This window comes from Condylura cristata, unplaced genomic scaffold (assembly GCF_000260355.1).
Source record: "Condylura cristata isolate star-nosed mole 26May11 unplaced genomic scaffold, ConCri1.0 scaffold00016, whole genome shotgun sequence".
In the NCBI taxonomy this organism is placed as follows: Eukaryota; Metazoa; Chordata; class Mammalia; order Eulipotyphla; family Talpidae; genus Condylura; species Condylura cristata.
In genome coordinates, this window is record NW_004567117.1 from 6,889,190 (window position 1) to 6,902,089 (window position 12,900).

At 35.2% G+C, this 12,900-nt stretch overlaps 1 protein-coding gene across 1 annotated transcript in view; it reads left to right on the forward strand.

Moving 5' to 3' along the window:
* Positions 1 to 12,900, forward strand: part of L3MBTL4 (l(3)mbt-like 4 (Drosophila)) — a 346,888-nt gene that overhangs the window by 161,393 nt on the left and 172,595 nt on the right. The window contains exon 12 of the mRNA XM_012725775.1: positions 9,998 to 10,112. Coding sequence (XP_012581229.1) covers positions 9,998 to 10,112 — 115 coding nt within the window. The remainder of the gene's footprint in view (positions 1 to 9,997; positions 10,113 to 12,900) is intronic.

Consider the following 12,900-nt stretch of genomic DNA (forward strand, 5'->3'; position numbering starts at 1 on the left):
GAAATTAAAGATAAAAATGTACAAATGACCCAAGTGGAAGAAGGCAGTGGAGTAATATTTAAGGAAAATGTAGAAACTGAAGAAATAGAAGAGGAAACACAACTATAATGGGAGTCCCAGAAGATGAAGATGAGAGAGAGAAAGCAGAAGAGACCTGTTAGGAGAAATACAATTAAGAAAGGTACTTAACATGGATATCCAGGAAGTCAAAAAAGCATCCAAATTTCTAAATACAAAACACTCCACACCAGAAATAATATTGTTAAATTATCAAAAGTCAATGATAAAATAGAAAAGTCTGATGGGGAGAAAATAATGAACTAATGTAATGTGCTACAAAGGCATCTTAATCAGCGTTTTCATCAGATTTCCCAGTAGAAACCTCAAGATTCAAAGAGAGTAGAATGACATATTTATAATTCTGAGAGATCAAAAACTGCCAGCCATGAGTACTCTACCCTGCAAATTATTATTTAAATTTATTGGAGAAAAAAAGGCTTTCCCAGACAAAAGTTAATGGAGTTTACCACTACCAGATCTGCCCTACAGGGAATGTTGAAAGGAGTTTTGCTATGTTAAAAAAAAAAAGCAAAACTCTGAAGTGGACATAGATCTAAATGAAAACACAAAGCTATAAAACTCCTGCAAGATCACAGGAGAAAATCTTGATGGCCTTGGGTGAAGCAATGACTTTTTAGATATAACACAAAGCAGCATGACCCTCAAAGGGAATCATTGACAACCTGGATTTCTAAGCAATATAAAACTTCTGTCTGTAATGGAAAATGCCAAGAGAATGTGAGGACAAGTCCCAGACTGAGAGAAGATACTTGCAGTTGATTAATCTCATAGATGACTCTGACCCAAATTAGACAAACAACCCTTAAAACTCAACAATGAGAAGACAAACGATCCAATTAGAAACATGGCAGGGACTTGAGCACCATTTTATAGATGGCAAATAAGCATATGGAAAGATGCTCTACATCATGTCATCAAAAAATACAAATTAAAACAACAGTGAGATACTACTATACAGCTGTTTGAATGGTGGTAATTCACAACACTGACACCACCAAATACTGGTGAGGATGTGAAGCAAAATCAACTTTCAGTCATTGCTGGTGGGGATACAAATTATTTGCAGTTATTTTGAATGATAGTTTGGTGATTTCTTGCAAAACTGAATATACTCTTTGACTGCGCTCCTTAGCAGTAACTATGAAAATTTGAAAACATGTCCTGCACAAGGATGTTGATATTTGCAATTGCCAAAACTTGGAGACCAAGACATCCTTAAGAAGGTGAGTTTATAAATTAGTTGTGGTACACCCAGATAATGAAATGATTATTCAGCTCTAAAAAGATAGGGACTGTCAAGTCACAAAAACAAAACAAAACAAAACAAAACAAAAACATACAGGAACCTCAAATGGATAATGTCTAAGAAAAAAGCCAATATGAAAATTCTCCATGCTCTATTATTCCAGAAAAGGAAAATCTATGGAGACAGCCAAAGGGTCATTGATTGCAGCAGCTTAGAAAGGCATGAATTAGGAAGAGCAGAGAGCATTTTTTGGGAGGCAGTGAAAATACCTTATATAATACTATAATTGTGGATGCATTCCAGTATCCATTTGTTCATATCCATAGAACTTACAACACCACAAGCAAACCTTTAGGGATAACTATAATTTTCAGTGATTTTACTATGTTAATATAGGTTTTTCAGTTGTAACAAAAGTTCCTCTCTGATGGTAGCTGCTGATAGTGGGGTAGGTATGCTTTTGTGGGCACAGGGAGAACATGGGAAATCTGTATCTTCCCCTCAGCTTGTTTTTTAGTCTAACTGTACAAGATACAGCTTGTATTCTCAAGTAACAGTCAAAATAGTGTAACTGATAGCACAATAAAATAAGTTTGCCTAAAAAAAAAAAATGCTTAAGTGAGTACTCAAGTGACTAATACAGAACTTGCTACGAATAAACATGATGTTATACTAAGTGCTAAGTTATAAGAATGAATTGGAAAATGTGTAACCTATGCATGGCTTCAAATTTTAGAAATAGTGTTCATGACACATCATATACCAGTATGTATGTGCCTATATGCATTTCCATTTTATTGATTCTACTCTTGTAGATATTAATTAGTTATATATTACTTTTCATGCAGTACATTGTGTTATTCAGTTCCTTACATAAATGTGAAATTCCTATCAGTGGAAATTTTACATCTGTGACTAATTGGTGGATATGGTTAAATGTTGTAATTGTAATTCTGTGAATTTTTATTTTGCATTGTTTTCTGGGAACTGCTTATTTATAGGAATCATCCTTAGACTTTCAAGAATCACTATATAGCCTGCATTATCTATGATAGTACTGGTTTATTGCCATTGTAATTGTGTAGTGATTAATAGTGCTGCTCTTACTCTTAAAAATACCCACTTGGATAATAAAGTGTTTGGTACCTCAAGATATAACTAACTTCTCACTTCTTTCACATTCCTGTGTGCACTTTGTTTTTTAAAAGCCGTATTTTGGTTTACTGTAAACAGCTCAAGTCCCTTGTTAAGTTAGTGTTTAATACATAATGAGTATAAATAAGGTGTGAGTTGGTGCAGGATCCAATGTGAAAATTCAGAAGGTGAAGAGATTGAGAGTGCATGTGGAAACAGTGTCCATGACCAGGGCCAGTGCTGTGAACAGAAAAGGAAGGGCAGCAGCCTGATGAATAGCCAAGAAGGAAATGACCTTTACATTAATAATGAGTGTGCAGTGTATGCTGCTTCATTGCTTAAAATTTTGTAAATCCTATCACAGAACTTATGAAGATGTTTTTGTTAGTTATAGCCACAAACTGATTTTGAGGTTCTTTGTATTCACACAGCTAATGAAAAAGGTTTTTCTTCCTAAACTGTTACCTATTATCCTAAGACATGTAGCCATGGAGCTCTAGATGTGACTCTTATTATGCCTAACTCTGATGAAATATTTAAAGATTTCTTAACAAGAATTAAAACCCTGGGGATTCTACTGGAGATTTCACATTTTTATTTCTTGTGGGAATCTTATGAGGAAAACTAATTGAATTTATTATGACAGTAACCATAGAAATAGAGAAATGGAAAATTATGTACACATACTTATCTCAAATGGAAACATTTGGAGTTGAGTGTCCTCTGTGTTAGACCTTCAACTAGGTCCCTTGGGCTCACAGTCTTACAAAATTTAAAAAAGATTCATGATTTTTTTTAGAATTCAGTTATCCTTTACTTCAGGTAGAACTTTGAGTTTGATAGAAAGTTCTGCTTATTAACAATATTGTTGGATGATACCCTAAGGAAGCATTTCAGAAAGTTTTATTGGGCCCTCACTGGTGGTGCAACAGGTTAAAGTGCAGCACTGCAAGCTAGCCTCAGCTGCTTCAGTGTGAGTTCGACCTCTCCTGCCTCACCCGCTTCTCCCTCAGCAGTGTACTTCTTCTATATGCCTGTTCTGCCCCCCACTCTCTCTTTGGTGAATCCTCTTACCACCTCTGTACCTCTGACCTGTACCCCAGTTATGTATGCATAAATAAATAAATCTTTTTTTTTTAATTTATCCAAAAGCCACCTTCTGCAGTATAATCTAAGAATGTGTTTATAAAATGTGATTTCTAGGCATCATTTCTAAACTTCTGACTCAGTTAATCTTCATGGGGCAGGGTGTGATTGGTATTTTGCTTAATAAATTCTGGAAACTGCTGCCTAAGAAATAACATGACTTTAAAAAGTGAAACAAATTTTAGAATAGCCAAAGTGAAACCTTAATTTTCCAATTTAACAATTAAAAGCTTTTTCTATAATATTTGTTATAAGAATGGACCAGAAGGAAGGTGGAGACAGTTGTTTTGTGAATGAACAAATAGCTTTATACACAGGTTAGCAGGGAAAATGAATTGAAATATTTCGTCAAGAGTAAGTGTGGAAGCTGTGAGTTCCACTACTGCTGAATAGCAGTAATTCAGGCGTGTGGCCAGGAGAGAAGTCCACATTTTCAAGTCAGTGTCAGTAACTTGGGAATATGTGCACATGTCACAGTGCTTATTATGTATCTAGATAGCAAAATGGGGATAATATGCGAGTGAATTTTTTTTTTAAAGTTTTATTTATTTGTGCATACAGAACAGGCCAGAGGCTTGGGGGGGTGAGAGGCTTCACCAGAGGCAGAGCGGGGAACAGAACAGGCAGATCGATGAAGTACACTGCTGAGGGGAGCAACAGGCGGGTCAGGAGAGGTCTGCCACACCATGTGGTCACCTCCGGGGCAGGCGGGAATCGAACTCATGCGGCAGTGGCTTTAGATTCTCAGTGCTGTGCTTTAACCCGCTGCACCACCAGGGAGGGCCCACGAGTGAAATTTTTAATATGTATACACTTTTCTATTAAAATTCCTTTCCCTTTTTGCCCCCTCCCCCTCCATTCTTACCTGGATAACTTGTAAGCAGATTCACTCAATGTGGAATTTATATTTAAAGTGTAAAATAGTAAGAGTTCTAGACTGCAGCCCTGTGTTATTATTTTCATTATAAAATGTATTTTTTTAGATTGATTTATTTATGCATACAGAGCTGGGGTACAGGCCAGATGTGAGAGGATTCACCAGCGTCAGAGTGAGGAGCAGAACAGGCAAATCAATAAGATACACTACTGAGAGGAACAGCGGCTGGGTCAGGAGACGTCTGCCATGCCATGTGGTTCACCTCCAGGGCAGGGATCGAGCTCTTGCTGAAGTGGTGTTAGCTTGGTAGTGCTGTACTTTAACCTGCCGCGCCACCGGGGAGGGCCCTATAAAATGTATTTTTATATTTTAAAAATATGATTTATCTCTGCAAAAATAATTTCTTCAGCATTATAATCTCAAAAATCCTCACAGCTGTATTCTTACATTGTTCATTATGTAAATTATTCTCAGCTTAGTTCTGGGTCTGCCATTTATTTGCAGTATGATCTCAGAAAACCTTTTCTAACTATTCTGTGGTTCCTTTTCATCATCTTTGAAAACACTATATTGTGAACATTTAGTGAGAGTGTATGTATTTCACAGCTATGCCTGGAATATATACGCACACAGTAAAAGTGAAACCTGCCATACCCAACACTTGCCCTCAGATTATGGGGTGTGAAGGCCTGACACAAGCATTCCTGTCCTGCCACAAAACAGATGTCTGAGTCAGTACTGCGGCTGTGTTACCCACACCCCCACAGCGAGCCTGTGTCATGGGAACCAAGATTGGCTGTTGCCTTATTAGCACCAATAATTATGTGTAATAGTCATTAGCATGAAATATCAGAACTCAGTTCTTTCTTCAATGAAACTTAAAGCTGTCTAAGTAAATGAAAATTACTCAATTAAAGCTAATAGAATATAGGTACAGTAGAGCTTCCTAGATAAGTTAATGTCCTATATATGCTTACAGCACATTTATCACTAAGTCTTTAAAATAGATTTGAGACTTGTGACAATAAAATACATACATTCAATAAGATTGTTAAAATGGAAATAAAATGTTTAAAAACCACATACAGGAACAGATATAATAGTTACTCAGGCTAATAAAATCATGATAGAACATTACAGTTAGCACAGATGTTCCTAGATAAATTTAACTGCTTGTTTTCCAGCTGCCTAATGGAGCAGCAGCAAATGGTGATTACTATCAGCATCGTACTCAGCCACTGGATTTTGAAGCCAAACAATATCTAGCCATGGAACTGAGTCAGGGAGGCAGAGAGGGTGGCTAAGACATGGTGACAAAGCTCAAAGATAGAGAGGCCCCAGTGTGGTCATTGGACAGTAAATGAAAAGTAAAAGCAAGAAAATAATGTGTCAGAGGATTGATAGCTTTGGATTTACACCAACGACATTGTCCTTGGCTTTTTGTACGTTGACTAAGTTTTACATGTCTAAGTTGCATTACCAGTCATTAATAACAAATGTATATGCTATTTACTAGTTACTTGTCATTAATAACGAATGCATATACTATTAATACTATGAGAAAGCATTCTTGTATATTCATGACAAGAACTGGAGGCAGTGGTTGATTCCATCATCCGAACTTTGGTTTCTAATCTATTGACATCTGAGAAAGATTATTTTATATATTTTCTCAGCTTTATGCAAACAATAACATGTGAAATTCATAAATGTATAACATACAATGCTGAAGATAATTTGGTTTTCAAAAGTTTTCTTTGCTTTACAGAAGGACTCTATAAATATTCTTAAAATGCCAATCTTCTCTATTAACCAAGTTAGAATTCTTAAAATGGTATTCTCATTGCAGAGATGAGAAAACCCAAAGATACTAAAATATCTTTCATAAAAATATATATGGGAAGAGATTTTGTTATATATTTCAAGTTTAGATGGCCCTTGTGGGTGAAGTGGGAATCACATAATTGAAATAGAAGGGGTTATTTTTAATCCCCAAAGTTTCATTGTAAGTAATTATACACAGCATTGGAAAAGACAAATTAACATTTCCTCGTCAATTGAAGGGACAGATGTTTATATTAGAGTATCTAAAAACATTGTATCTTCCAAACAATTTCTGAAATATTGCACTTTTACATTTTTGTTTTAAATATAAACTTCATAGTTGAATTTTCAGACAGAGGTACAAAAATTGAAATAGAAAGTCCTATTCCATGAAGCACGATTTTGCTGGAACGTATGACCCATCTTAATTCTGAAGCTTATGTCATGGGGTGTTTTGCCTTTGTTTTCTTCTGTGTACGTTATGTTTTCAGATCTTTCATCGAAGTCTTTCATTCACTTTGAGTTGATTTTTGTGTATGGTGTGAGATAGTGGTCTAGTTTCATTCTTTTGAAGTGGCAGTCCAATTTTCCAAACACCGTTTGTTGCTCCAGTGTATATTCTTTGCTCCTTTGTTGAAAATCAGCTGTGAAAAGATGTGTAGGTTTTTTCCTGGCCTCTCAATTCTATTCCATTGGTCTCTGTGTCTGCTTTCTTTCCACCTTTTCTTGATATTGGCATTATTCTAAATCTTGATTAGTTATATAAGAAAAGTATTTCTCAATACTCATCAAAAGGAATGCACAAAATCTATATATTACTTGTCATGTATACCTTGTGTATATGTGTGTGTGTATGTGTCTGTGTGTATCACCTGTTTTTATATTGGAATATATATCTGTGTATGTAGATTAATTTATGTGCAGTACTGTGTTCCAAAAATGTATTTGCCTATTTTTAAATCAATACAATACTGTATTAATAACTGGAACTTTATAATAATTGTAGAAACCAGATAGAAAAGACCCTTCAACTTTGTTCTTATTTTTGTAAGTGGTAAGACAACATACACCTTCTTCTGCCTAAAATGCTCCCTGCAAAATATCTTACAGTGTGAATATATATGTGGTTACTATTTCAGTTTTTCTTTATCTGAAAAATTTTCCACTTTGCTCTTCCTTGAAAGTTAGTTTTTAGGATAAAGTTTTGGATTGATAGTTTTTTCTCTTAGTGGTTTAAAGATGTCATTTTATTGTCTTCACTGTTTCTTATGTGAAGTGGGCCAACATTCCCTTCACGGTTCTGTTACATGTTAATGTGTTCTCTGGCTGCTTTCAAGATTTTCCCTTTGTCTTTCATTTTCAGAGGGTGGACTGTGGTTTGCCTAGTTTTTATTTCCTTTGTTTCTTTTATGCTTGTGTTTTGTCATCTTCTTGAGCTTTTAAAGTGGTGTTACCAAAATAGAGTGATGTGTTTTTTAAAATTATTCCTTTTATATTTTGTTGTGTTTGATAATATTCCTGCTTCATTCTGTCAGTTCTTCCTGGACTCCAATTACATGCAGATAAGTTGATATTATTTCACAAGTACCTGTAGCTTTGTTCATTTGTCAACTTTTATTTTGTATGCATTAAATCTAATAATATCTATGTATCTGTTTTTGTGTTCACTAATCCTTATTTATACTTCTCCAATCTGTTATTAAGCCCACTCAGCACATTTTTTAAATTTCAGATATTTTCTCTTCAGTCCAGAATTTCCTTTCTTTTTTTCCTCTTTGGTATTTCCCATTTACATGCTGAGATTCCTTATCCACTCATTAAGACCTTTTTTCCTTTAAGTTTTGAAGGTATTTTAATAGCTGTTTTGCTGTACTTCTCTGCTAATTACAGCATCTGGATTATCTATTTCTATTGACTACTTTCTAAAGAAAAATTGAGTATGAATCATACTCACTTGCTTACTTCATATCAAATAAATATTAATTATGTGTTGGACTTTGTGTTCAGAGTTGGGGCTATTTTCCTTCCCTTCTTAAAAAGAGGAGTTTTTTCCTGTCAGTCAGTTAATTACTGGTCATTCTTAATCTTGTTGAGGCTTTACGTTAGCCTTTTTTAGGGCTGATCTCTAGTACCCTTTATTCTAGGATATGTCTCTTCAAAAGAATGACCTCTGTGGTGTTTCAAATCCTCAAGGAAGTATGGGGAAAGGAGGTCTTTCTATTCTGGGGTCGCCACTCTCTCAGTAGCGTGTGGCCCCTAATGTATTTATTTTAGTCTCAGCTTTATATCAGCTGCCCTCTACTTGACTTCATGAAGTCTCTGTGCTTATGCACAGTCCAGCCTGGATTATGGCCTTGTGGATAACCGTTGTAGACTTCCGGAGCTTTCCTTTGAAGCTCTCTCCTCTCCAGTGCTTGTCCTCTGACTTCTAAGTGCATCAGCACCTCTGAACTGCAGTTTATGTCTTAGCACGGCTTGACTTCTGTTTCTCCTGCCTGTGTTTCTATCAGGAAATCGTCTTTAATATTCTTTCAGGGTTCCTCTGGGGTATTTCCCCTTATATCAGGATTGCATTTTCTGCTACTTTTATCTATTGTCTAAAACCTTCATATATTTAATCCAATTTTAGACACATTACTATGAAAGTGTACTCTGTCGTGACCAGGAGTGTGAGTTGGGTAGAAGTAATCCCGTGTGTGTGTGTGTGTGTGTGTGTGTGTGTGTGTGTGTTGAAGATGTGAAGCAGTGATAATCAATCAGATTGCTGAACCTAGACTATAACACCTCAGATTTCCTGGTAGAAACTTGTGCCTTGTCCTTTAATAACTGCTGCATTTGGGGCTAACTGCAAAGGTTAAAGTGTAGCACTGTGAAGCTATCTGAAGCCACTGCAGCTCAAGGTTAATCCTCAGTCAGGGAGGTGAACCATATGGCTCAGCAGACTTCTTTATCATCCACTGTTCTCCTCTGCAGTGTATATCAGTAGATTGCCTGTTCTGCTCCCCTCTCTGTCTCTGATGAATCCTCTTACCCACTGCATCTCTGGCCTACACCTCAGTTCCTGTATGCATAAATAAGTAATTTTTTTTTTAAAAAAGCTACTGCATAAATAATACCATACACAACTATTAGGATTGCTATTAAAATCCATACACTTGAGTAGCACACTCTGGTGTCTTCTATTGTTTCAGTGACTCTCTCTGTCTTCAGGTATCAGGGTTTTAAAATTTTTGCTTCTCTATATTTTGATCCATGTATTTCCCATCAAGACAGGGCTGTACTGATGTCAAGTTGGTGACTCTTATTATTGATGATGCTGACATGATTCTTGAAGTGCCTATCAAGATAGGATGTGTTCTTTCAACAAGGTAGTATTTGTTTTATTTGAGAAAATAGATTGACCATCTCTTCAAATTCTAGTCCACTCCAGACAGATTTTCTTTTCCAGTTCCCAACTTGTTTAATGCTTCTCAGAAAAGTTGGCACATCACCTTTAATAGCTAAATTAGAAGGTTTTTGTTTTATAAAATTTATTTATTGCTTTTCTGTACTGTGTGATTGATACAATTTCAAAGATCTAATAGTTCATATCAAAATAATTTTGATGCAAAAGTATTTCTAATTATTTTGATACAGGAATAGTGAAATGACAGAATTATAGTAATTCCATAATAATAATTATTCAACAGGTTCATTTTGATGGCTGGGACCACAAATATGACTACTGGATAGATGCAGACAGTCCTGACATCCACCCCATTGGGTGGTGTGACGTAACAGGACATCCACTGGAAGTGCCATATCGTGAGTATTTTGTTCTTGTTGTTTTTAAATACTTCAATTCCTACCATAATGCTATTTTGTCATGTCTATATAAATGTTTAAATGCTAAGTATCAAATAAATTGATTAATCACTATTATTGCTTCATTGAAAGTTGTCTATTCACAAACCTCAGGTAGTATGCTCTATGTAAATGCAAAGCTGCAACCATTAAACAATTATTTAACAGCATTTACAGTGGAATCAATATTTCTTACATTTAAGCGTAAGAACTGAGGTCTGAACTTGTCTAGTTTTAGCCATTGTTTTTAGTTGGAGTATATTTTGCTTTTTGAAAACATTCCATCTTAGTTTTGTTTTATAAGCGTCAAAAAGTTTTAGAAAAATAAAAATGTTTTAAATTTTAGCAATTAAGGATTTCAGTTGTAAATATTGTAAATATTATCTTTATTATTTCTGTTTCTAGCTATTCAGAGAAAATTGATCACTCTAAATTTTAATGAAACTTGAACCAAAATAGTGTTTTCCTTTGTCCAAAGTATTCCTCTGATCAGATTAGACTGACATGATTAATAACATATATGTAAGCACTCTCTATTCCTATGCTTCTTCCTTTGGCTTCTGGGGATGAAGTTAGCATGTTATATGTTAATATGGATGAGCAAATTTAATCATGCTTAAACTTAAAAGGCTCTGAAAAGCCAAATTGCATCAGAAAGAATTCCCTAAATTCTTGTAGAAGTGAGAAGGATCTCTTACTTAATAGATTTTTTTTTTTAAGACGGTACTGTGTTCTTCAAAAACTATAATAAGATATAGGTCCTCAGTCAACTTCCAGTGCATTAGCAAGCATAGGACCTGTACATACTATGCAGAATAGAGAATCTGTGATCAGTAGCATGTTGGGGAAAAGTTTTATGCATTTGTGCTCATATCTCAGTGTTCATTCTCTTTGACTTCACATCCCTGCATGCCAGGAAGATGGGTCTTAATTTATTTTAACCAACTCTTTCATCAGAACCCAGCCACCACCACACACATTTATTTTAGTAACTTTCTCAAACAGGCATGATTTCGGTGGAGATAAAAATGACTGTCACTTTAGTTGCAGGGACAGTTCTCTTCATTCCTCTCCTTACCCATTACCTGCTAGTTTTTCAAGCTGCCTATCTGGGCTTTTGATCTGAGAATCTCATGAGAATCCCAGAGACTATGGATCAAACCTGAACTCTATCCAGGTTGACAATATGCTTTTCTACTGGAGTTCCTGCTTGCTTCCAAAGCTCCTACTTGCTATGCAGAGTCACTCTGGACTCTGTTCCCTCCTAACTTTTCCTCATCCCCACCTGTCACCAATTCTTCTAATTCTCTTTCAATTTTTTAGAACTCATCTTTGTTCTGCGTTCCCAATGGCATTGCACTGTTTGAGCTCTCGTCCTAGTTGTGAGTCACAGAATATAGTTTCCTAGTTAGTGAGTTGCACAGATTCTCCTAAGAGCCTAACATAGATCTAAAAATTCAAGTTTTAGAGGAAATGTAAACCTAGCAGTTAAAAGTGAAATTTGAACTTGAATCTCAGCTTCACTGTTTTTTCAGCATTGTGAATCTCTATGTTGCCTTACCTATAAAATGAGATTAATATTAGTGTTTTTATCTTAAATTTATAATGATGAAATGAGAGAAATGAATGCATTCAAAATGTACCTTACCATAATATATGTCCAGTAATGTTACTTACATTAGAAAGTGATACAACATTCTGTAGATTTTTATTTTTACATAAAGGGGTTGTATAATTTATTAGGGATTATGAAATTTGAAAATTGTGCTAAAATTATTATGTGACTAGATTTGCCCAAACATTCTAATTCAATTTTTAAATTTAACTTCCTTGAATTCTTGGCAGTATTACAAAAATTTCTGTTTTGTGAACTCACACTTAAATAATTGGGATCCCTACAATTTTGGATAAAGGTAGCTGAATTGTCTATCTTCATTTGTGAATGATATTCTGTTGCTGCTGTGCTTGCATTTTTTGTTATGAATTTGGGTGAATCGTTATTAACATGGTTTACTGTAGATTGTGTGGTTAGCCCTGTCATTCATAATTATTCATATCTGCATCTTTAATCTTAGTAAACTTTGAAATACATAAATTTTAAGATATGCTTATATTTAATTCAGTCTGTATCAACCAATGCCCTATTGTTAAAATAACACACACACAATTCTCCTCAAAAGTATTTTTAGTTCTATTATTTATCTGCCACTGAATTCTTTTTCCACTGGAAAACATAAGCAAATGATTGGTCAAGGAGCTCCAGCAACAACAAAGCTTGATAATTTGGCATTGACTGTTGCAATGACTTCATGCCTGTCTTTTCTTGTTTCTTTCGCTAGTGTTCCATATAAGCCCAATTTTCTCCTCATAGTCTCTTCTTTCATTAACTTGAGGTTCCTTGGCATGATAACAAGGCCCTTCATAATCTGTACTTTGCTCATCTTCATATTTTCTAAAGTCTAAGTGTATTTGCTTATGTGTGGCTTTAGATAGTGAGCAGAGTGCAATAGTGGTTTCCAATGGGTGATTTAGAATGGTGTTGAGTTGGTTTTAAAAGAGTGTAGGGGCTCTGAGCCAGTGGAGAGAGAGTGTGATTGCTTTAGAAATAGAGATGGAAAATGCATAGATTAGCCTAAAACTTTGTCAGTTCTCATACAGTTTTCATTAACGTGTATTAAAGTTTGTTTTTCTAGATGAGTGATACTCCTTTAGTTTCTTTTAGTTTTGCTAATGCTACTTAATCAATATA